At 56.1% G+C, this 24,704-nt stretch overlaps 1 protein-coding gene across 28 annotated transcripts in view; it reads left to right on the forward strand.

The window, feature by feature from the left end:
* ANKRD27 (ankyrin repeat domain 27) overlaps positions 1–24,704 on the forward strand; it is a 55,251-nt gene that overhangs the window by 22,025 nt on the left and 8,522 nt on the right. For all 28 annotated transcript variants that reach the window (XR_011384333.2, XR_016224485.1, XM_089318715.1 and 25 more), the window contains 21 exons: positions 732–888; positions 1,855–2,009; positions 2,440–2,499; positions 2,588–2,641; positions 2,734–2,799; positions 2,890–2,966; positions 3,534–3,655; positions 4,547–4,625; positions 5,087–5,219; positions 8,503–8,595; positions 11,016–11,143; positions 11,256–11,338; positions 12,513–12,628; positions 13,314–13,406; positions 15,766–15,963; positions 17,664–17,723; positions 17,819–17,938; positions 18,857–18,901; positions 20,525–20,647; positions 23,663–23,860; positions 24,538–24,657. Coding sequence is in view for 26 of the 28 variants with exons in the window: in XM_089318715.1 (XP_089174841.1) it covers positions 732–888; positions 1,855–2,009; positions 2,440–2,499; positions 2,588–2,641; positions 2,734–2,799; positions 2,890–2,966; positions 3,534–3,655; positions 4,547–4,625; positions 5,087–5,219; positions 8,503–8,595; positions 11,016–11,143; positions 11,256–11,338; positions 12,513–12,628; positions 13,314–13,406; positions 15,766–15,963; positions 17,664–17,723; positions 17,819–17,938; positions 18,857–18,901; positions 20,525–20,647; positions 23,663–23,860; positions 24,538–24,657 (2,280 nt within the window). In the remaining 2 variants the exon portion in view is untranslated. The remainder of the gene's footprint in view (positions 1–731; positions 889–1,854; positions 2,010–2,439; positions 2,500–2,587; positions 2,642–2,733; positions 2,800–2,889; positions 2,967–3,533; positions 3,656–4,546; positions 4,626–5,086; positions 5,220–8,502; positions 8,596–11,015; positions 11,144–11,255; positions 11,339–12,512; positions 12,629–13,313; positions 13,407–15,765; positions 15,964–17,663; positions 17,724–17,818; positions 17,939–18,856; positions 18,902–20,524; positions 20,648–23,662; positions 23,861–24,537; positions 24,658–24,704) is intronic.

The raw sequence follows: 24,704 nt of genomic DNA on the forward strand, positions 1-24,704 counted from the left end.
ATTTAAACTTTTTTTTTTCTTTAATGGAGTCACGTAGGTTCTGAGAGAGGGATGTTTTGTTTGCAATCAGGCTTGGCCTTGTTCCCCCACAACCCTCACACTATTGAGGGAGCTGGGCTGCACTGCCCTCCTCACTGGGGCTGGTGCTGTGGTTTGGGCCCTTGGGCCCGTGGCTCAGCAGCTGAGGCCATTTGACTTGGTGGTGAGGGCCAGGAGGGTGGGGTTCCCAAGAGGTCTGCTGGTGGCAGGCGGGGTCAGCAGCCCTGTGGCTCCCCAGGCGTGATATTGTTCTGCTAAGGATCTGCTTACCACCAGCCATCGGTCGCTGGTGAGTTAGTTCTCTCTGGATACCCAGTCTACAGAGTGTGTCTGGGCTGCCGCAGCCAGGGCACCCGAGCCATGGCCAGAGTGAGCTGGGCGTGGGCGGCAGGGGTGTGGGGAGGCTGGCCACAGGGCACAGGCATCACCTTGATGCCTCATTCAGACAGGAGAGCCTTCTTGGATTTTTCCCCAAGGGCACAGGATTTTTTCTAGTCCAGAAATAGCCTAGTGCTTTTTCCATTGCAACATTTGAGTCTCCCAGAGAACAAAGTGGGAGAGTGTTTGTGCCCCAAGCAAAGCCAAATTGGGGCAAAGGCAGGCAGGCTCTAGCTAAGGTGGTGGCCTGGGAGACGCTCAGTGGTCCCCCCCCCCCCCCAGCTGCTGGTGCACTGACAGCTTTCTTATTGCAGGATGTCTTCATACAAGGGAACAGGATCAAATTAGGGGCGGGCTTTGCCTCTCTGCTCTCGGTGCCCATTCTCTTTGAAGAAACTTTCTACAACGAGAAGGAAGAGAGTTTCAGCATCTTGTGTATAGCCCATCCTTTGGAAAAGAGAGCGAGCTCAGGTAGGAGACCTGTGTTGGCTGAACTGTTTCCTGACACAAGAGGTTAAAAGTTACAAGTCGCAGAGAACCCTCAGGAGCCTGCTAGAAACCTGCCTACTGCTTCCAGTGCTCAGTCATCCCGAGCTGAGGGGGCCTGGGCGGGGGCTGCCGAGGTTGGATATTGCCCAGTTCCAAGGGGCACCATTCACGTATGCCTCAGTACACCTGTGGTACCTGTGATGTGACGGCGCAAAGGGACAGCCTTGGCTTTGTCTCTGGGTCTCAGCTGTCACAGTGTGATCACCCACCCCACCCCACAGCTGTGCCTCTTTTGGGGTCCATTATTATTTTTTATTTATTTATTTATTTTTTGACAGGCAGAGTGGATAGTGAGAGAGAGAGAGATAAAGGTCTTCCTTTGCCATTGGTTCACCCTCCAATGGCCGCCATGGCCGGCGCACCGCGCTGATCTGATGGCAGGAGCCAGGTGCTTCTCCTGGTCTCCCATGGGGTGCAGGGCCCAAGGACTTGGGCCATCCTCCACTGCCTTCCCGGGCCACAGCAGAGAGCTGGCCTGGAAGAGGAGCAACCGGGACAGAATCCGGCGCCCCGACCAGGACTAGAACCCGGTGTGCCGGCGCCGCTAGGTGGAGGATTAGCCTGTTGAGCCGCGGCGCTGGCCAGGGGGTCCATGATTTTTACAGAGTAGTAATTCTCCAGGTCACACCTGGTGTGCGCAGTGCACTCAAGTTCTTACCTGAGCCTTGCCAGTCACACATTCAGGCCCAGGCCTGTCCCAGGGAGAGGCCTAGAGCAGACCTTGCCCCCTGAGTCCCAGGCTGTCCTGCAACCAAACTGTTTTCTGACAGTACCCTACAATCAGGATGCTGCCTTCTCCACCCTCGCGCCCTGGCCCCCGTGGGAGCGGGACGAGGCTGGGGCGCTCCCCTCCTCCCGGCCCGGCCTGACCGTCCGTCTCTCTTTCAGAGGAGCCTCCAGTGCCCTCAGATCCCTTCTCCCTGAAGACCATTGAGGACGTCAGAGAGTTCTTGGGAAGACACTCTGAGAAGTTTGACAGGAACATCGCCTCTTTCCACCGGGCGTGCCGGGAGTGCGAGAGGAAGAGCCTCCGTCACCACATAGTCAGTAGCCGGGTCGTGCTGTGCCGGGTGGGCCTGCCACAGGCCGCGGCAGGTCCCGGCATCCTCTCTGCTTACTCTGAGCCTGCCCTGGGTGCTGCCTCCACTGCTGGGAGTTTTGCTTTAAATGTTTTTCTCTAGTGGCAACCATAGCCTAAGGCACTGCAGAGCACTTGAAAACCGTGGAGAAGTATAAAAATGCGTAGTGTTACCATCTGTGTGTTCATCCCCGAGGGGAGTTTCTGCCAGCTTCTAATGCATAATATACCTTAAAAAAAAAAAAAGTGGAGAAGTCCTCTCGTATCTGACTTGATAAAGCTTGCCTTAGCCCCGGAAGCTGGTCACGCGGGAAGTGCAGTGTGGGTGACGCCGAGGTTTGTGTGCTGTGGCCTCGGACGGTAAGGGCGGCGCCCCCCTCTGCTTTGTTGCACAGGACTCGGTGAACGCGCTCTACACCAAATGCCTACAGCAGCTCCTGCGGGACTCCCACCTGGTGAGCGAGCGGAGGACCTCCTTCCCAGAGCCGGTGGCACTTGCCCACGCCAGGCCCCGACCTCTAACTGTGCTTCTCTTGTCTCTAGAAAATGCTTGCCAAGCAGGAGGCCCAGATGAACCTGATGAAGCAGGCAGTGGAGGTGAGGAGGGGGAGGGCGGCAGCAACCGGGGGCCCCCTGATCCCCTCCCCCTGCACCTGACGCCCCTGACCCGGGCTCTGCTGTTTTCCCAGATGTACGTCCACCATGAGATTTATGATCTGATCTTTAAGTACGTGGGGACCGTGGAGGCGAGCGAGGTAGGTGCCGAGTCACCTTCGTGCAGGGTGGAAGCTCCCTCCCCTGCTTACCGATAAGAAAGTTGAAGCCACATTGAAATCTGTTGTTAGGATGCTGCCTTTAACAAAATCACAAGAAGCCTTCAAGATCTTCAGCAGAAAGACATAGGTGTGAAGCCCGAGTTCAGGTAAGGGTGTGCTTGGGGCCCAGGGCGCCGTCTGTGTCCTCATGGCACACCAGTGGGAGCCGGCCGGTGCTGTGGAGCAGTGTGGTCACTCACGACCAAAGAAGGCAGCCCACAGTGAGGGGCCCAGCAACTGCCCCTGCACCCGTGGGCCAGCGTGCCAGCCGCGAGGGAGCTAAAGGGCAGGGAGTTTTGAGCAGCCGGTCTGCATGTGGCAGGATGTGGCTCCTCCCCTGCCCGTCAGAGGGAACCCCGCCACGGGGGCACATTTAAGTTTCCTTGGGGCACACAAATTTCTAAAGTACCCGAGTCCCTCTGGAGCTAAGGATTTTTTTTCCACCCCACAATTCTGCCACCTAAGCAGCCTGAATGGGTTTTAAAGCTGTCTTGTCGTGCCTTGGGTCACATTACTTCTCGGTACCTGTTTTTGTTCTTCATTACCATGTCTGTTGTGAGAAGTGCATGAACCCGAGGTCTGTTGTTGGGTCAGGGAGGGAGGGCCCTCCCCCTCCCCTCCCCCTCCCCCTCTCGCCGCCCTCTCAAGTTGTCACTTTCCAAATGATCTTACAGCTTCAACATCCCTCGTGCCAAGAGAGAGCTGGCCCAGCTGAACAGATGCACCTCCCCTCACCAGAAGCTGCTCTGCTTGCGCAGGGTGGTGCAGCTCATCACGAAGTCTCCCAGCCAGAGAGGTTGGTGCTGGGGCGGGGGTCTCGCAGGGGACGAGTGCCTGTGTGCAAGTCAGCACTTAGGGCTCCTGCAGACGGGGCCGTGTTGAGTGCATTGCGGTGCGGGTATCCCAGTGTCTGTTCTGAAGAGCAGGTGCTTCGTGACGGGTGGGGGAGCCAGGCCAGGCGTGATCAGGGCAAGGAGATAGTGACGGGGCAGCAGGCTCAGAAAGGAGCCACGCCGGTGACACATACAGGGGGAAGCTCGTCAGGTTGTCCCCTCCAGTCTTTATAGTATAAAAAGTAAAACAAAACAAGCTGAGAAGAAATTCATGAGGAGAAGGCAGGTCTGTGGTGTAGGTGGAGGATAATGCTCATGATGTGAGGGAAGTGCACAGGTGTGTGAGTGGCAGGGGGTGTGCAGGGGATGATGGGTGTGTGTGTGTGAGACTGCGTGATGGTGAGTTCCTGGCCTGTCCCCGCAAGGGTGCACAGGAAGCCACTGGGTGGCTTCCACTGGGGGAGCGTTTCCACTTCCCTCTTTTGTATTTGCATTTTTAAACCTGGGAATGGATTATTTAAACTTTCAAACTGAAAAAAAAAAAAATAGAGTGATGCTTCATGTAGACGTTAGACTCCACACAGTGACCTCGAGACGCGAGAGGCTTTGGCGATGGCTCTGCCCCCTGCCTCCCTGGCCGCCCATAACTGCCCAGTCTGCATGGAGTGACCTTCTTTCACACATGTTCCAAAGATGTGGGTGTTCCTGTGAGGGAGGTGGTGCAGTTCATTGCTGCCTGCTGTGTAGGCTGACTGGAGTGTGGTTTTGTGGTTTGGGTGTTCGTGGGAAGCTGGTGCACTTGCCGGTCCACTGGAGTCTCAGGATGACTCTGAACTTGTGTTTCCCTCTTGCAGTTAACTTGGAGACCATGTGTGCTGACGACCTGCTGTCCGTCCTGTTATATTTGCTTGTGAAAACAGACATCCCTAACTGGTAACGATTTCTGTCGAAATGCTCTTTTGAAATGGGAAGAGCCTCCTTGACTGTGTGCGTCCTAGGGGCCTCCCTCCCTTCCTCCTGTCCTTCCACTCACACACGGGGGAACTGAGGCCCAGAGGGCGTCCCTTTCTCATCCCAGGTGGTGCACCTGGCTGGGGCTGAGCGGGAGGTTAATTCCAGTTTTTTTTCTGACCCAGAGCCCGTTCTCTTTCCACAGGAACCCACAGCTTGCCTGACAGCGACAAGCTTTCTAGACACTAACCTATTCTGGGGAAGTAACACGTGGTTTCACTCATTTTCCTAATTGCACACACTCTCCATAGAGCTGGAGGAGAAGGCACCCTGGGTGGACTGACTGACCGCAGGTGTTCCATCAGTTGCCCACGCCAGTAGCGCTGTTTATGCGGAAGTGTCCGTTGGTATCCAACAGTGAAACCGTCTTCTTCTTTTGTCAGGATGGCGAATCTGAGTTACATCAAAAACTTCCGGTTTAGCAGCTCAGCAAAGGATGAGCTGGGCTACTGCCTGACGTCGGTGGAGGCAGCGATCGAGTACATCCGGCGAGGCAGCCTCTCCGCCAAGCCGCCTGTGAGCCGCCCCCCTGCGCTGTCCCCGGGATAAGGTTCCGGGCTGCGGGGCTCCCGAGTGGTCTCCCCAGAGCGAGGCCCACCCTCAGCTGCGTGGAGGCTGTGAGGCTTGAAGGCCACGCAGCAAACTGAGCAGTGAGCTCCCGGTCGATCGCTGTCCCTGGGATTCACGCCCTAACGCCCTGCTTCCTCGAGCCCTGGAAGCCGGAGTGGAGATCTGGCTTTCTCGGTGATGGTCGGCCAGAGCGACCGATTACCCACGCGTGCAGGTTTAGGACTCAGTGGCTGTGTTACTGTGTCCTTGGCTGTCTGGTTGGTGAGCTTTGGCCAAGAGGAGGAGATAGTGCTTTTAGGGGCTTGTGGGATCTTAAAGCAAGATTACATTGCTGGCCTCTTTCCCTACACACCAGCCAGCAGCACCTGCTGGCGCTCACAGAAATCAGAGTGGAAGTCGGCAAGGTGACGAGTCCTGAGACTGGACCATAGGTTTGCCCTTATTTTCTGATGCAGCTGAAGCACCTCGACAGTGGTGTGGCTGTCTGGACGGGAGCGCTCGGGTGAAAGCAGGGCCCTCACTGCTCACTCATTATGAACCTTCACGTTTTCCAGTCTTGTCCCCATCCGTGTCTGTTTTACATAACTGAAAGTGTAATATGTACTGTCTTTCCCTGAAAGAAGAGCTTTGTTTGTTTGTTTGTTTTACTGATTAAAACACTAGTGTTTGCTTATAAATAGCATTTGCAATTCGTAAAGTTGCAGTGAATGTGACAACAGCCACATACACTCAGTGGCTAGGGATGACTTGGCATTAGCATTTTGGTATGTCCACACAGTTGCATTTTTTGTGTGTGTGTGTGACATGCAGAGTGGACAGTGAGAGAGAGAGAGAGGGAGACAGTTGCATTTTTAACCAAAATTTGGGGTCAGCCTGCCTGTGTTGGCACATAACCTGACAGGATTACAGGGCTTCATGACGGGTGAAGATCTGCTCTCAGCTGGGGTCTGATTTGATCCCCGAGTCACATGGAACTCAGCGTGGTCCATCCCATCTCTGGTGTACGTGGCCGTGGCTCTGCTGCTTTGTGTATTTGTGGATGTGGCGAGAGATCACGTAACGTTCTAGGATGTGTGCAGGCGTGGCTCTGCGTGACACCTGTGTGCAGAATCATGTCCACAGCTGGGCAATAGGGTTCTTAGTGTGAATTGTTTTCTGTGAGGTTCTGAGGACCTGTGCCGCTCTCGGGGGAGTTGTCCATGGCTGCCCTGCCCCTGGGTTGTTCCTTCCAATGGGTCTGAGAATTCCCCCTCTTCCTGGCTCCTCAGCCCCACAGAGGAATCGGCCTCATGCTCCTTGTTGGCGACACCTGGAGGGAGGTGCCCACCCCCATGCCCTTGGCATGGCCATCCTGCTTGCTTGCATTCTGTGGCACTCAGGCAGGTGGGGCCATGTGCACAGATTCCCATGAACATTTTGAAGACACCTCGTGAGCATGGACTTCAAAATGATGCAGCAAAATGAACTCACCTTCTAATTCCGTTTTGCCATGGGCTTCCCGACGGATCCTTGCATCGGAAGCACCGTGTGACACCAGTGCCCTTGCTCGCTCCTCCTGTGCCCCCCTTCTGGGTGTCTCTGGTTCTTGGCCCTCTGGTGTATCCTGTAAGGAAGCCTCTAGGGATGGTGTTCCACTGGGGTAGGCAAGGGAGAAACAAGAGACCTCTCTTGTCTGCGGTGTCTGACCCTTCCCTACCTTCCTGCTTGGAGATTGAGTCTGTTAGGCGCCGGGACAAGTTGTGCATCACCGTGGTGCTGCCTAGTGTGTTGAGGAGGCAGGCCTGGGACAAGCTCCCGGCCCGTCGTGGCCAGAGTGCATCTTGTGGGCCCCCGGGTCTGTGGTGACACCTGCATGTTCTTTCGTCTGTGATAATGGCTGTTGTCCCAGTTGCACACAGGCTTGTCTCAGGTGGGGAAGTCCCATTTAGGAGTGCGTGAAGCCAGTGCTGGGTGTAGGTGCTGCTTCCTGGAGGAGTGTGCACAGAGGGCCAGGGTTCTGGAAAGTTATTAGGGGCTAAATGTTAGTAAATCAATTTAGGCTTCACTCTTGACTCTCTGTGCACTGAAGTTTCACACTTGAGATGACCACGAACCCTCCTTTCATCCGTGCCGCCGCGATGGCTCCAGGTGGGGGTCAGTTCGACTCCTACTCTGGGTGGGGAGTGCAGGGAGGCCTTGCCTGCCTTCCCGCTGCTGCCCCTTCCCAGCTGGGTGCTGACAGATGCCCGGCCCTCCTCATCGCTTGGTCTTCGCTGGAGACTCGGCCAGGGAAGACCTGCCTGCCCTTGACGGGGCTGCCCCGAGCCGAGGCAGGAGCGTCTCTGAGGTGCTCCGGCCCTAAGCCGCTAAGGTGTAAGCCACTGCGTCAAGCAGATTGAGAGCTTTATATAGTGCAGGGCAGCGGGGGTGGAAATGGCTCTCACTCTGACGTCGTGGCGCTCTTGTAGGGCCAGCCAGGGGCAGTGGCCCCAGGAATGGTTCTGTTCTCAGCCCGACCTCTAAGTCAGGGCTCAGGGGCTGTGTGAACAGGGGTGCCCCACAGTGTCTGCAGGGTTTGGTGAGTTCCTCTGAGAGCAGCAGCCGGAAAGAAATCCCCTTTACCTCCCACCAGGAATCTTTCTCAGAAAGTTACTTTGTCATTCAGTGATTTAGTGGAGGTGCTCAAGTGAGCATTGCGGTATCTTGCTAGAAGTTACTTCAAGTGAGGATTAGACTTTGGTAACGTGGACAGCTGAATGTATCAAGAGGGGTGAGTCCTGGAACAGGAAGATTTGACAACAGGATTTGAATCTCCTGGTGTGGCATTCCCCCAGTGTCTTCTGGGACCTGGGCGTGTGTCATCTGCTCTTGGATGGAGTCTCTGGGCTGTACTCACTATGGCGCTGGTTGGCACTGGGAAGGAGGCACCAGCCTGCCCCATGGCTCTCCTTGTGTGCAGGGCCACGCAGGTGTTAGGGCAGAGGCTTGAGAAGGGAGGCGGCCAGGACTTCCAGTTTCCACCTGCAGGGTGATGGCCTGAGCCTGCTGCATCCCACACACCCCGGGGATCATCTCCAGGGCTGCCACTTCCAGAGAGCCCTGAGCCCGCCCGAGGGGGTCTGTGCATGCCAGGTGTGGGGGAGAGCGGCAGCCATCCTGGTCCCGGCTGAGTGCCAGGGATCCTTGCTGAGGTACGAGGCTGGCGCGTGTGCCCTGACGTCTCACGCCCCCTGCCTGGGCTTTCCTGCAGGAGTCGGAGGGATTTGGTGACAGACTGTTCCTTAAGCAGAGAATGAGCTTACTGTCGCAGATGACTTCCACTCCCATCGACTGCCTGTTCAAGGTGAGACCCCAGGGTGACTGTGTGAACGCCGGCGTTCGTTTTGGGCCAAGGGTGGGTGCCGGGAATGCCGAGGTTTTAAATTTGGAATCAGCATGTTTTCCCACTTCCCACGATGTCCACTGTGCTGGGCAGTGCACTGAGGACTCAGGGCTTGGCGCCTTTTCCTGGGCTGGCGCCCCTCTCCAGGTTTGGTGAAGTTTGCTCCGGTGGCCCTGGCCAAGGAGCTGCAGGCTGCAAATGTCTGTGTGCGTGTGTGCTGCGCACTCGGGGCCTGATTCCTTGGTGAGTTGGTTACCTGTCAGTGGAGACAGCTCAGGTACTCACTGACCAGCTTGGGCCATCCCACGTACTGCAGGCGGCCACTCTCCCTTCGGAGAGCTAAGGGGCCTCCTTGGGAGGGAGGCCAGAGTCTGGCTCACGGCTTACAGCTGCACTCCCCCTTGGTGACGGCTAATTACCTAATTACCGTGCAGGCGACAGGGACAGGCAGCGCTGGAGCCGAATGCCAGCCCCAGGCTGGACGCAGCACTTGGGTGGTGAGGGCAGATCTCCTTGCAGAGCCTACTGATACTGCCAGGCTTTGTGGAGCCCGGGTGGGCTCCATGGAGGGAGCACCTCCAGGAGTCACAGGGCCTGAGCTCTGCTGGATTCTCAGTTAATGAGGGCTCCTGCTGATCACAGCTGTTCTCTTTTCCGGATGCTGAGGCTATTAGAATAAAAGAAGGGAGCTGGCACGTGGCCTGGCTCTGCCTCGCAGGCATGCCTGCAACCCGTGTTAGTGCCTGAGTTCCGGTCTTGGCCCTACTCCTGATACCAGCTTCCTGTTGATGCACACCCCAGAGACAGCAGTGATGCTCTGGGAGCTGGGTCCTTGCCACCCACATGAGAGGCCCGGATTGAGTTCCTGGCTGTTGTGGGTACTTGGCGGGTGCACTAGCAGATGAGATTCTCTCTCCCTCTCTTCTCTTGCAAATAAAATAAAGACAGAGGCAGATGCTGTGGCATAGTAGGTTAAACCTCCGCCTGCAGTGCCGGCATCCTCTATGGGCACCTGTGTGGGTCCCGGCTGCCCCACTTCTGGTCTGGCTCCTGGCTTTGGGTCGGCCCGGCTCTGGCCTTTGCGGCTGTCTGGGGAGTGAAGCAGCAGGTGGACGACCTCTCTCCGTGTCTCTCCCTCTTTCTGTCTGTAACTCTGACTCTCAAATAAATAAATAACTTTTTTTTTTCATTTTTGACAGGAAGAGTGGACAGTGAGAGAGAGAGAGAGAGAGAGAGAGAGAGACAGAGAGAAAGGTCTTCCTTTTGCCGTTGGTTTCACCCCAAAATGGCTGCCGCGGCTGGTGTGCTGCGGCTGGCGCATCATGCTGATCTGAAGCCAGGAGCCAGGTGCTTCTCCTGGTCTCCCATGGGGTGCAGGGCCCAAGCACCTGGGCCATCTTCCACTGCACTCCCGGGCCACAGCAGAGAGCTGGCCTGGAAGAGGGGCAACCGGGACAGAATCCGGCGCCCCGACCGGGGCTAGAACCTGGTGTGCCAGCACTGCAGGCGGAGGATTAGCCTATTGAGCCGTGGCGCTGGCAATAAATAACTCTTTAAAAAAAAAAGACATAAGAATTTTAGGGGTAGGTGTTGTCTCTCCATATTTCCTTCTCTGTAACTCTGCCTTTCATACAAATAAAATAAATTTTTAAAAATGAAATAAAAATTTTAAACAATAGATAATGAAAAAAAAAAGGTGTAAGAGGACTAGGCCTTGAGATGTCACAGCCCATGCTGAAGTTCAGAGATACGTTCCCTGCACCCTATTCCTACGGCTTTGCATGGTTTTTTTTGTTTTTTTTTTTTTTTTTTTTTCCCTTTTGAAAGGCACAGAGAGAGAGGGAGAGAGAGCTGCCGTCACTGGTTCCTAGTTCACTCTCCAGATGCCTGCAACAGCCAGGAGTGGGCCAGGCCAAAGCCAGGAAACTCCATCAGGTCTGCTGTGTGTGTGCTGAGAACCCAAACACTTGAGCCGTTAGCACTGCCCCGCAGGGTGGGCATCGGCAGAAAGCTGGAGCTGGGTGCCGGGCTGAGGATGGAACCCTGCCCTCCAGTATGGGCCGTGGCCTCCTAAACAGTGGCTTCACTGCCAGGCCAAGTGCCTGCCCCTGGTTTTTTTATTTATGTTTTAAATTATGGGAGATTGCTGACGTTTGTGAAACAAGCAGCCTGCCGTGCAGCCGTCCCCAGCCTGGCTTCACCTGGTCCCCACCTTCTTATCCCGTTCACCTGGATTGCTTCGCAGCAGGCCTCCGAGAGCTGATCGCGTCGTAAATAAAAACACAGATGCGTGTTCCTACGAGGACTCTGAAGAGAGTCACGCGTTCATAACGCGCTGACACGTCCTGCGTACGGACGGTGCTTTGGGTTTCATTTTCTAGCACATTGCATCAGGCGACCAGAAGGAAGTGGAAAGGCTCCTGAGCCAGGAAGACCACGACCGAGACGCCGCCCAGACCATGTGCCACCCGCTGTGCTTTTGCGACGACTGCGAGAAGCTCGTGTCCGGGTAAGGGCGAGCCACGGGGCCCTGCGGCGTGAGCGCACTCATCCCCGCCCCGGCGAGTGGCATGGCCAGGCTGTGCTGGGGGTGGTCCCTCCATGTCTCCACTCTGTTTCAGGAGGCTGAACGATCCCTCCATTGTCACTCCGTTCTCCAGAGATGACAGGGGCCACACGCCCCTGCACGTGGCCGCCCTCTGTGGTACGTGGTCTCTGGGGTCGTCAGGCACAGTGGATGGTGCCTGGTTGATGGGGGGAGGTGCGGTGAAGCGGGTGAAGTGGGCCCACTCCTCAAGGGCTGGAAAGAGAAGAATGGCAGATTTTGTTTTTTTAAGATTTATTTATTTATTCGAAAGTCAGAGTTACACAGAGAAGGAGAGGCAAAGAGAGAGAGGTCTTCCATCTGCTGTTCACTATTCAATTGGCCAAAACAGCCGGAGCTGTGCTGATCCAAAGCCAGGAGCCAGGAGCTTCTTCCAGGTCTCCCACACAGGTACAGGGGCAGGCACTTGGCCTGGCAGTGAAGCCTCCCAAATGGTGGCTTCACTGCCAGGCCGTTGGTTCACCCTCCAATGGCCACCGCGGCCGGCGCACTGCGGCCGGTGCACCGCGCTGATCCGAAGGGAGGAGCCAGGTGCTTCTCCTGGTCTCCCATGCGGGTGCAGGGCCCAAACACTTGGGCCATCCTCCACTGCACTCCCTGGCCACAGCAGAGAGCTGGCCTGGAAGAGGGGCAACCGGGACAGAATCCGGCGCCCCGACCGGGACTAGAACCTGGTGTGCCGGCGCCACAAGGCAGAGGATTAGCCTAGTGAGCCGCGGCGCCGGCCTACACAGCACTTTTACTGTTTTTGAAAATTGCACCTTCAAGGTAGAAAACACGAATTCCTCCAGTGTCACCAGCCACCCTCCTCTCTCTAAGAAAGATGTTTGATTTCCAAGTGTCAGGAATCCCTGTGCACTGATGTATGCAGTAGGTGACCTGTGTGGGCTCGCACTGTTCTGAACTGGGCAGTTTTCCACTCGGGGACCTACAGAGACATTTCTCCTCATCAGTATTTTCTTAAATGGCCGCATAATGCTCCACCCTGTGAATCAGCCAACCCCAGAATCTTCTGTGATGCCTGTGGCTCTTTGCCGTTTCTTTTATTTCGGAGAGCTGGGCCCGAGCCAGGTCCCCTGCCAGGGCCACCCAAATGTTCCAGGTGTGCGCAGCCCGGCGTGACGCCTGCTGTGGTTCATCTCCGCAGAACAGACAGCTCCTGGGGTGTTTCATGCCAGGGAACGAGGGGTGGAACAGCGTGGTTTGTTTCGCAGCTGGGGGCTGGGCTGCCCGGGCGCCTTCCTTCTTCCTTGTGAATCCTTGTGCTCTGCAGGGCAGGCCTCCCTCATCGACCTCCTGGTTTCCAAGGGCGCCGCGGTCAATGCCACAGACTACCACGGCGCGACGCCGCTGCACCTGGCGTGTCAGAAGGGCTGTCAGAGCGTGACGGTGAGTGGGCTGGCCGGGCGCCCCTCCCACGCCGTGCCGCCTCTGTTGGAGGCTCTGCCACAGCAGTGCCCTGGGAGCTGCGAGCCACAGCTGCCTCCCAGAGTCCATCGCACGGGGTCGTTAGGTTCACGTTTGAGACCTCCTGATCATCTAAGAGAGGAAAAGTCCCTCGTGGGTTTTCTCCTTTTCTCTCCACTCTTGAGAGATGGGGAGGATGGAGTCACAGGCTAAGCATCCCCTATCCTAAATCCTGGCGCTGGACGGATACTGGATTTCAGGTTTTTCTGAGTGCTGGAATATTTGCATACACACGGTGGCATAGCTGGGGGCAGGGGCCCACCTCTAAACACAAAACTCGTGTATGTTTTCTATGCGCCTCACTCACAGGCTGAAGGCAATCGTTTGCAGTGGTTCTGGTGCTGGCCATGTTTTGACGGCAACTTTAGGTCAAGTGTGGCATTTCCCACTTGTGGCACCTTGGTAGCACTCGAGGTTTCCTACGTGGGGCATCTGAGTGTTGGATTTTGGGGTTGGGGCTGCTTAAGCTGTGTAAGGGGATGAGGTTGGAGAAGGGAATGAGTGATGCCTCCTCGTGAGACTCGTGGCCGTGCCTCCCGGCGCAGCTGTGTGTGCCGTGTGCGTGTTTACCGCGGGGGCTCACCCTCCCTCTTCTCTCCTTGGGAAGCTGCTGCTGTTGCACTACAAGGCCAGCGCCGACACCCAGGACAACAACGGCAACACCCCTCTCCACCTGGCCTGCACCTACGGCCACGAGGACGTGAGTGGCACTTGCTGGTCCCCAGTTGTTGTCCCCCCACCCCACCCCCACTCGTGGAGAAATGTGGATTTCTGATTAGTTTAATGGTGGTTTTTTGTTTTTGTTTATCTTGTTTTGGTTAATTTATTTAAGATTTGTTTATTTATTTGAAGGGCAGAGTTAGAGAGAGAGAGAAACACACAGAGAGAGGTCTTCCACCCACTGGTTCACTCCCCAAATGGCCACAACACTTGAAGCTGGGCCTGATCCGAAGTCAGGAGCCAGAAGCTTCTTCTAGGTCTCCCACATGGGTACAGGGGCCCAAAGCACTTGGGCCACCTTCTGCTGCTTTCCCAGGCACATGAGCAGGGAGCTGAGTCGGAAGTGGGGCAGCTGGGACTTGACTGCACTCATACGGGATGCTGGTACCATAGGTGATGGCTTTACTCACTGTGCCACAGCACCAGCCCCTATTTATTTATTTGAGAGGTAAAAAGAGGGATGGAGGGAGGGAGGGCAAGCGAGAGAGAGAGAGAGAGAGAGCACGTGTGTGTGAGGGTGCACACTCCCATCCACCAGTTCATTCCTAAAATGCCTGCAGTGGAGCTGGGAACTGGATCCAGGTCTCCCAGGTGGGTGGCAAGGAGCCAGGACCTGCACTGTCTCCCAGGTTGCTCATCAGCAGGGATCTAGAGCCAGAGTGTGGTCAAGACACAGATTCAGGCACCTTGAGGACATGGGTGTCCCGACTGGCGGCTTAACCTCCAGGGCAGGTGTCTGCCCCCAGTGCTGCATTTCTGTTTTGATAATTATTGGAACACTGGGGAGGTAATTTGTGAAAGCTGAAAACATTTTAAAATGTATTATAGCTGCTTGTATTGAAGTAACAAATCTGAAACTTAATTGCTCAGTAACTGGTCTTGAAATTAAATCATTTCTATTCATTGCTGCCACCATCTGGTTCTTACCTTTGTACGTGTTCATTTCTCTTCACTGACTGTTTCTTTCTTTCTTTCTTTCTTTATTTTTATTTTTTTGACAGGCAGAGTGGACAGTGAGAAAGAGAGACAGAGAGAAAGGTCTTCCTTTTGCCATTGGTTCACCCTCCAATGGCTGCCGCGGCCAGTGCACTGCAGCCGGCGCACTGTGCTGATCCGAAGCCAGGAGCCAGGTGCTTCTCCTGGTCTCCCATGGAGTGCAGAGCCCAAGTACTTGGGCCATCCTCCACTGTACTCCCGGGCCACAGCAGAGAGCTGGCCTGGAAGAGGGGCAACCAGGACAGAATCCGGCGCCCCGACCGGGACTAGAACCCGGTGTGCCGGCGCCGCAAGGCGGAGGATTAGCCTGTTGAGCCGCGGCGCCGGCCCACTGACTGTTTCACTATGTGTGTGTGACTTTTCCTACCTGCTCTCCATGCCGCTTCTCTCCATAGGTGCTTACACAGCTTCATACACACAGATTTACACCTAGGCTGGGTAGGTGGTCGATGTACAAAAATGGGCTCATACCCTACGCTTGTCCTAACCTGGGACCACATTGTGGGAATGCTCCAGGTGAGCCAGTGTGGATCCAGCCCCTTCTTTAATAGCTGCGCAGTGATCTATCATGGGTGCTGTGCCAGGCTCTCCCAAGACGACCCCAGGGTCAGTGATTGGCTGGGAGGACTCACGAGACCAGGCATCGCTGCGCCCACAGTTATGGGTTATTAAAGTGGAAGGCTGCAGAGCAGAAGCCTCCAAGGGAAAAGGCCCATGGAGCACGTCAAGGAAACTGGGCGAGCTCCCAGCAGTCCCTGGCCGTGGAGTCACCAGGATGTGTGTGCTGCCTCCCTGCAGAGTGCGTTGTGCCTCACGTGGGAAGCATGGCCTCCCAGGGGCGCACCTTAGAGACCCGGGCCCACGCTTCTGCTGAGGCTTGTCATGGAAGCACCCTGTGCCCAGCGTGTGCCCGAGTGCCTGCTCCCAAAAGGCGAGCACTCATTCGACCTCAGCCGCCTGCCATGCAGAGCTGTGGAGGCCCAGTGAGGGAACTGTGGGAACAGTCCCCAAACCCAAGTGCCCAGGGCCATTGCAGGCCAGGGGACAGTCCTGCACGCGGGCCCTCTAGGGGATGGTGGCCTCAGGCTGCTCTGGCAACCGGCTGCGCACGGAGACGTCATTTTTGTTTTTTCACTATTTCTCATTGAGTGGCACTTGGATCCTCTTTAAAAATAGTAGTCAGGTAGTGTGGCCCTCTTGAGTCCCAAGTATGTCTCGCTATACACTGCTTGGGGGTGGCGCCTTGGCCGACCTGGGAAATGGACTGAGGGCAAGGAGACAGCGCAGACGTGGCCGAGGGCTGGCAGGTTCTTAAGTGGGCCCATGTCCCGGTTTCTCTGCAGTGTGTGAAGGCTTTGGTCTACTATGACGCGCAGTCACGCAGACTAGACATCGGCAACGAGAAGGGAGACACCCCCCTGCACATAGCCGCACGCTGGGGCTACCAAGGCATCATAGAGACACTGCTGCAAAATGGAGCCCCCACCGACGCCCAGAACAGACTGCGAGAGACGCCACTCACCTGTGCCTTAAACTCCAAGGTAGCTCTTCCCTCTCCGGCCACAGCATGACCTTGCCAAAATGAATGTTGTCAGACTGGCCTTGTGGGACAAACGGCATCCGTGCTTGAGGGTGGAGCTTGGTCGCCACCGTCTCAGCTGCATCTGGGAGCTCACTGCTAATGGGTTTTACTTATTTATATTGTCTGCAGCCTCAGAGTGCCAGTGATCTCCCAGCACACGGGGTGGGTGGCGAGGGGACAGCAGCTCCACACGAGGAAGGAGGCTGTGGGCATGGGGACTGAAGGCAGAGTGTGCCACAGCCCTGTGTTCCCAGCGCTTCTTGGGCGCCACGAGCTTTGTTCTCATTCAATTCTGAACGTCATTGCGTGTAGCTTTCTCTCACAAGTGATCTGTCACCTCTCCCTGGGTGTAATTTCTGGAAACACAGTTCTGCAACCTGAAGGGCAAGGGCAGGGGCAGGGGAGCGGCTCTGGTGGGTGCAGGGCCCCTGAGAGATGCAGGCTTCCCCACCCCCCGCCACTGCCACAGGCACCCCAGCATCACATCAGCGATTCTGTCTAAAGCAGGTCTCTAACTCCTCCTGTTCACGGGCCTGACTCTCTGCCTTATAGATTTTTTAAAAAGCTTTATTTTATTTATTTGAAAGGCAGGGCAACAGAGAGATCTTCCATCTGCTAGTTTTGCTCCCCCCCCCCCCCACCAGTGGCTGCAACAGCTGGAGCTAAGCCAGATTGAGGCTAGGAGTCTGAAACTCTACCTTTGTCTCCTATGTAGGTGGCAGGAGACCAAGCCCTTGGGCCATCTTCCGCTGCCTTCCCAGGTGCATCAGCAAGGAGCTAGGGCACAAGCAGACCACCTGGGACTCAAACCAGCACTCCAGCAGGGGGTGCTGCATCACGGGCTGCGGCTTAACCCTCTGCACTAAGATGCTGGGCCCAGTGTTTCACTTTTGCTGCATCACTTTGATGATTCCAGCTCTCTGCTAGGGAGTTATTTCAGCTTGGTCACCATCTAAATCTGGGAACGTTACAGTTTCTTTCTCAAAAAAAAAAAAAAACACTATATTGAGATGTGACTGATCTAGAAAAAGTTGTGCATATTTAATTTATGCAACTGGATGAGTTTAGAGTCAAGTTTGTTCCCATGAAACCATCCCCGCTGTCTATGCACACCCAACACCCTGTCTCCTGTGCTCCTTGTCTACCCTGTGTGTGCGTGGGGGGTGACAGCACTTAGCAAAAGGCCCACAGGAGCACTTTCTGAACAGTCCCATCCTTCCCCTGCACCCAGGGGTCCCGGCCACATTGCCCCGAACCCCCGGGCTGAGCCTGGCCACCCTGGCCTGGGACAGAGCTGGCTCCAGCCAGAGACCCTTCCACAGAGACCCCTGCAGAGGGAAGGTGCAGGACCCTTGGCTCGGCCCTGAGTAGACCCGTGGGTTCAGAAAGCTCACACTCATGTATGTGGACAGGCCTGGGTGCCATGGAGGCCCCGTCTGTGCCTGGGCTTCTCCTGTCCTCGGAGCCCTGGAGGAGCCCTTCGCCGTCCTGAGTGGGTTCCCGCCCACTGGGGTCTTGGTTTCTCCGCGGGGTTGTAGCTGCCCCACAGGACGTCATGCTCTTGCTGTGCGGCTGTTGAGGATGGGGTGGGGAGTAGGTGGTGCTGCTTGCTGCTGCCCTTCCCATTCGGGGCTTCTCGTGTCCCCTTTGTCCACCTAGATTCTGGCCATCCTGGAAGCCCGTCAGCCATCCTTCGACAGGCGGCAGAAGTCCGCTGAGGTGAGTGAGCTCCCTGGGGACCGAGGACCTCTCCGCTGCTCCTCGAGCGTGTGGGTCACTCCTCATCCCCCCCCCCCCGTCTGGCTCCGCTGCAGGGCCCTGAGCAGTCGCCTCCACGCTCCGGGGACTCCATCAGCCAGGGCTCCTCCAGCTCCAGCTTCTCGTCGGCATCAGCGAGCTCCAGGCAGGAGGAGGCCAAGAAGGACTACAGAGAGGTGAGGCTTCCCCCTGGAAGGCAGAGGACGCCGTGCGGCCCCGCTGTCACGGCGGCCAGTTCAAGGGCTGCCTGGTCGGCTGCCCCCCAGTTGCTGGGGCAGCTGCGTCTCTGACTGCTCTGTACTCGTGCTGCCTTCCATGGTCTGTTCCCTGAGCAGCTCTTGGCTGGGTGTGGCGTGCGTGTGTTTCAGAGGGGGCTGAGGGGGGTGGGGCGCAGGAATCTTCTGTGGGTCCCCGACTTCAGATCCGTAAGAGTGTGTTCTCTGCCCTCCACCTTCCACCCCCACAGCATTCCAGTCAGTAACCGTTAGTAACTCTCACTTCTTGCAAAGTCTGTGCCAGCCAGCATTGACTTGCAAGCACACACTGCGTTTTGTAAAAGCCTCATTTAACTTAGAGTCTGTCTGAGTGTCAGCCCAGTAGACCGGTCACTGGGCAGTGTGGCCACACCACGCGGGGTTGGTTCTCACGGGTCGACCCCAGTGTCTCTCTCCTTGGACCCCTGAGCCATGGCCTGCTCTCAGAGGGCCCGATCAATGCAGCACCACAGCAAGGCAGGCCAGGGGACATGGCCTGCCGTGATGGGGACCTGAAACCTTCATGGGATGGGAGGGGTGGCCGCCCGCGTGGCACTGTCCCCTGGATCACGAGTGCTGAGTTGACCCCTTCATCGTCCCACGTGAGTAATGCTCACGCATCCTAGATCTCAAGTGACAGCCAGTCCTCTGCATGCTAGCAGCCTCCTGGGATGTGCCGGCTGGGCAGGTGTAGGAATGTTGGAAAGACGCTAAATGAGACACTTAAACGCCACAAACGAAGAGACTCATGAGAGCTGCTAGGGTTGCAGAGGGTTTGTACTTCCATTAGTATTTCATTACTAAAATCACGTTTCTAACATTCCGCTTCCTTTACTCAAGGTAGAAAAACTTCTAAGAGCGGTAGCTGATGGCGATCTGGAAATGGTGAGTTTTGAGACGTGTGCTCGGGTTCCCGCAGCTGCCCCCTTGTGGCGCCTCTGAGGAGCGCGTGCTGCTGGGGACTGGCAGGAGGGTCGTGAGCATGGTCCCAGTGCTTTGGCCGTTCTTGTGGCAGGAGTGTGGTGAGAGGTTGGCAGGAATGCCAGCCAAGTGCAGGGGCTCAGAGCCAGACCCTCGAGCCGGGGAGCAAGGCAGGTGGCCTGGTGTTGAGAGCAGGCAGGGCTCTGGGGAGACAGAAGGTGGTGGAGGCAAGGGCAGAGACCACCAGTGTTGGCGTGGTCCTGCAGCAGCTGTGGGCAGGTCCGAGTGACTGGATGAGAGGAGTTGGCACCTGGAGAGGGTGTCGCGGCTTGAGGGACTGCATCTGTCCGAACCATCACTGCTGGGTGGTGGGCACACCTGGTAGGCTTAAGTGGGCAGGGAGGCAGCCCGCGTGAGGTTCCTGTGCATGGTTTCCCAGGCTGGTTCTGGCTTCTGATGGAGGAGCCCTGAGTCAGTTGTATGAAGAGGGAGCTGTCCAGCAATGATGGGGTTTGCACAGAAATCACTGGGATATCAGGAATCTGAATGTCATTGTCACTGCATTGCCCAGAGGCCCCTGTTGGTCCATCAGGTCGACCCGTGGTTCCTGGGGCTAGGGGAAGTCAGGCTGATGCTGGGTTGCTGCTCATGAGACCGGCCCCAGGAGGACCCAGTGTTCTTTGGGGGCTTCCCCGGTGGAAGCCTTGGCACCGCATGCGTGGGGAAGCAATGGCTGTCCTGTGCCCTGGTGTCTGCACTTCCTCCTGCCGGGGACCAGCAGGCAGGGAGCTGAGGCCGCTCACAAAGGCACCAGGTAGAGACCAACTGCCCAGTGCCTGGGGTCCACACCTAAACCAAGGTGCCACCTGCCCATCGCTCCCCAGCCCACCTGTCCTCTGTGCTCCGTGGCCCTGCTCTGCAGGGAGTGCCCCGGGGAGGAGGATTTGTCGTCTGGGCTGTCCCCAGCACCCTGCGTCACGCCTGGCTGCTCAGCACTTAGAGCCAGGTCTAGACACGTGTTTTGTTTTTGTTTCTCAAATTGCGTGTTCTAAAAACTAGTCTTTGCTAGGACACACATTTGGGCTGTTTGGAGTTCTTTTCAATGTTCCCGTGCATGGCTGGTGTGTTACAGTGGAAGGAGCCCCAGCGTGGAGTCGGGGAGCCTGTGTGTGCTTAGCCGGGCACCCTTGGAGCAGCTGTTGGCCATTCGGTGTGCTTCTGTCAGCTGAGAGGGCAGAGGCTGGCACAAGCGTCTGAGCAGGTCCCACGGGAGGCCCAGGGTGTTGGCTGTCACTGCGGCCGCCCTGCCTGCCCTTTGTAAGGTAGAAGAAAGTTCCCTCTGACGTCAGCTGTGACAGTGGCCGCCTCGGCTCTCTGGGTCCCCACTAGGAGGACCTAGAAGGGCCTGAGCTCAGCCGCACCTGGCGTCCACAGGGTAGCAGACGCCGTGTAAATGGCTCCGTGGCTGAGGAAGGAATGAAGGAAGGAGAGTGTGCGCCTGTGTGTGCGTGTGCATGTGTGTGTAAGACACCGTGGCCTGCCCGGGGTGAATGCTAAGTTCTTGTTTCTCCCCGCTCTGAACCCCAGGTGCGCTACCTTTTGGAGTGGACAGAGGAGGACCTGGATGAGGCGGAGGGTGCCGGCAGCGCCGCGGATCTTGAATTCTGCCACCCGCTGTGCCAGTGCCCCAAGTGTGCTCCTGCTCAGAAGGTAAGGTTTGGCTTCGCGCCTGCTGCTGCTGGTGGGGGGGTGGGGCACGTTCATCTCTCCCTCGGGAAAGCTCTGGGCTTCTCAGCCGCATCCTCCCTGCGTGCCTGTTAACAGGCAGCCTGTGAGCTGCCATGGGGATTCCTTGTTAGCCCAGGCTGGAGAGAAGCCACCACGAGTATGGATCCAGCTGTGGAAGCTACTTGTACATTTCCCAGTTAAGTCCTTGATCCAGTTTGAGGTAACTTCTGTCAAGGTGTGAGATTCCGGTTGAGCTTTATCTTGCCTGTTTCTTCTGGCCACTGGTGCCCACTTGGTGCAGCGGTGCTTGTCGGAAAGGCTGCCCCTCCCCCCGCTGACCCGCCAGGGGCCTCAGTGGACCCTGGATTGCATGGGTCTGTCTTCAGGCTCTGCGTCCCCCCACCGCTACGTCCTGCCTGTCTTCATTCCTGTTACTGGAGAGGCAGCTTTGACCCGCGGAGGGTGGCTGACTCCTCCCAAGTCATTCCTCTCTGCCAGGACAGTGTGAGCTGTTCCCGTGCCTGTGCCTTGTCATACATACTTTATTATTATTGACTACGCTGGTTAGTTCATTTAGGGGCGCGACAGAGGGAGCTCCAGGCGCTGGCCACCCCTCAGAAATCCACATCAGCCGGGCTGAAGCCCACAGCCGAGCATGCAATCCAGGTCTCTCCCACGTGGGCGGTAGGAGCCCAGTGCCTCCAAGGGTCTGGGTTAGCAGGAAGCTGGAGTCAGGAGCTGCCCATCCCAGGTACTCTGCTGTGGGATGCAGGGATCTCAGCCACGAAATGCCTGCTCCTTCCATTTAAGTTTTAGAGTAACTTTGTGTCTGTCTGAAGAAACACTTGCTGGGATTTTCGTGGGAATTACATTAAAACTATGGATCTGGTGCTGCCGATGTGATGTAGCAGGTTAAGCCAGCGTCTGCAACGCCGGCACCAGCATCCAATATGAGCATTGGTACAAGTCCCGACTGCCCCACTTGCAATCCAGCTTCTTGCTAATGTGCCTGGGAAGGCAGTGGAAGATGGCCCAAGGATTTGGGCCACTGCCACTCACACAGGAGACCCAAATGGAGTTCTAGGCTCCTGGCTTTTTCAGCCTGGCTAATCCAAGCTGTTGTGGCCATTTAGGGAGTGAACCAGCAAATAGAAAATACCTCTCTCTCTTTCTCTCTCTGTCACCTCCCAGCTCTCCCCGAACCCCATTTCTCCCTGTCATTTTGCCTTTCAAATAAATAAATCTTCAAACAAACTCTAGATCAATTTGGGTAGAAATAACTTCTTTGTATATTGTCTTTAGTGAAGTATTTCACTGTCCAAGTATTTTAGTCCTCTATGGTGTCTTTCATCAACATTTTGTGGTTTTTAGCATACAGAGTCTATGTTTTGTTAAGTATTTCATTTTCTTTTGAGCGGCTGTAAATTGTGTGATGTATACAGTATGTCCTTGTGTGTTAGCTGTCTCACTATGGATGCAGATGTCCCATACTAGGAAAATGAATTTAACCTTCCCAAACGGATAGACTGGTATTTTCCTTGAATTGCAAAATAATGCTACCTTGCTTAAAAAAAAAAAAAAAAGCTTTGCTATGGAGCCAGTGCTGTGGCTCCGTGGGTCGCTCCGCTGCTTGGTGATGCTGCCTTCCTGTCGGTGCCGGTTGAGTTCCGGTTACTCTGCCTCCGATCCAGCTCCTGGCTGATGTAACGGGGGGAGGCAACAGATGATGACTGGATTACTTGAGTACCTGCCAGCCATGTGGGAGGCCCAGGGGGAGCTCCTGGCATCTGCCTTTCCCCTGGCCCAGCCCTGACTGTTTTGGGTGTTTGGGGAGTGAACCAGCGGATGGAAAATATCTCTGCTGTGTTTCCTTTCTTTCTCTGTCACTCTGCCTTTCAAATAAGTAGCTAAATCTTTTTAAAAAATGAATTAGTTCAGGGCTGGCTCTGTGGTGTAGCGGGTAAACGCCAGCATCCCATTTGGGCACCGTTTTGCGGCCCGGCTGCTCCTATTCAAATCCAGCTCTCTCTGTGGTCTGGGAGGGCAGTGGAGGATGGACCAAGTGCTTGGGCCCATGCACCCCCGTGGGAGACCTGGAAGAAGCTCCTGGCTTCGGATCACCCCAGCTCCAGTTGTTGTGGCCATTTGGGGAGTGAACCAGTGGATGGAGGACCTTTCTGTCTCTCCCTCTGTTTATAGCTCTATCTCAAATGAATGTCTTTAAAAAATTTTAAAAATGAATTAGTTCATGTTTTATAGACTTTTATGTAAATGAGATCATATTTTACACACACACACACACGCACACACACACTTGTGTTGACTTAAGCATTATGCCAAATGCCTGCCCCTTATTTTTTATTTTTATAATTTTTATTTATTTGAGAGGCAGAGAGACAAAAAAAAAAAACAAAAAAACAGAGCTCCCGTCTGCTGGCTCACTCCCCAAGTGCCTGCAGCTGCAGGCTGAGGTCAGGAGCTGGGAACTCAACCCAGTTCTTCCTTGTGGGTGGCAGGGACCCACCTGCTTCAGCCACAGAACGCTGCCTCCCAGCGTCTGCCCTGGGGGAAGCTCGGCTAAGGAGCCGGGTCCAGGGATTGGCCCAGGCACTCTGACTTGGGTCAGCTGACCAAAGGCCCGTCCCTGGGGAGGCACGTCGACTTTTGTATTTGCTGTGAGGTAAGGACTGACATAGAGTGTTTCCATCTATGGATGTCCAGTCATTTCAGGACCATTTATGGACCAGACTTGGTTTCCAGGGAATTGTCCAGCATGCTGGTGCAGCCTGGAAGGGGCTGGCTTTGCTGCACGTGGAAGCCCGTCATTGGCTGTGATGAACCTTTCTAAAATAGGGGTTCACCTGGGCGCAGTGAGTCTGGGTCCCACTGGGCTCTCCAGTTTTGCACAGGGAGCTGTTGGACAGATGAGTTCAGTTCCTTCGGCCTGACTTCCTGAATACTGATGACATTTCTGTTTCTGTCTTGTGCCCCCTCTAGAAGCTGGCAAAGGTTCCCGCCAGTGGGCTTGGTGTGAACGTGACCAACCAGGACGGCTGCTCCCCGCTGCACGTCGCCGCCCTGCACGGTCGGGCGGACCTCGTGCCCCTTCTGTTGAAGCATGGTGCCTGTGTCGGTGCCAGCACCGCGAGCCAGGCCGCCCCCCTGCACCTGGCCTGCCAGAAGGGCCACTTCCAGGCACGGGCTCTGCCCCCGGGGGGTGGCTGGCCCAGAGCATGGGCACACTTCCTCCCCCAGCACCTGGCACGGCCCTCCACCCGCGGTGGAGAGATCGGTGCTCCCTGGGAGAGCCAGCTCCTTTCCTGTGTTGTCATTCACCTCTGACCCCAGCGAGAGCTGGCTCCTGTGCTTGGGGTTGGTCATCAAGGGCCCTACCCAGAGTCCTCTACTCCTTCTGCCAGACAGTTTAGTACAGTCGGGGCACCATAGAAGGAGCCACGAAATAGTTTTTGAATGATGAACTTTTAGAAAATGGTCTTTGTGTGTATGCCTTCATTTTCCTCTGTCAGAGTTTTGAAGAGAGGGACTATCATTCAGGCCTCCCATCTCATCAACACCCAGCACAGCGCTTGGAGCATCAGCTTCCTAATCTGTGAAATGGGTCCTATTCCCGCCTCTGCAGAGCGTGGGTGCGGAGCTGAAATGAAAGCTTGAGTGCCCGGCGGAGCCCTCACCCGTGTTCACCCTCGGCCTGCAGCCGCCTCCTTTCCCGCAGGCGAGGCCCCGTGCAGAGCCTTCCCCGAAAGCCTGGAGAAACGTCAGCAGGGTCCCAAGTTAGAGGAGTTCCCCCACCCAGCCCCCACCCCCGGCTGCCGCGCATTCCCGTTGGAGTTGAGACTTCTTGTCCGGTCCAGGTGGTGAAGTATCTGTTGGATTCTCACGCGAAACCCAACACGAAGGACGGGAGTGGGAACACACCCCTCATCTATGCCTCTTCCGGTGGCCATCACGACGTCGCGGCGCTGCTGCTGCAGGTAAGGGTCCCCCCCAGCCCTGCCGGCCGAGGCTCCTGCCAGTGCCA

This window comes from Oryctolagus cuniculus, chromosome 18, assembly GCF_051225735.1.
Source record: "Oryctolagus cuniculus isolate XC-2025 breed Fujian yellow rabbit chromosome 18, ASM5122573v1, whole genome shotgun sequence".
Taxonomy (NCBI): Eukaryota; Metazoa; Chordata; class Mammalia; order Lagomorpha; family Leporidae; genus Oryctolagus; species Oryctolagus cuniculus.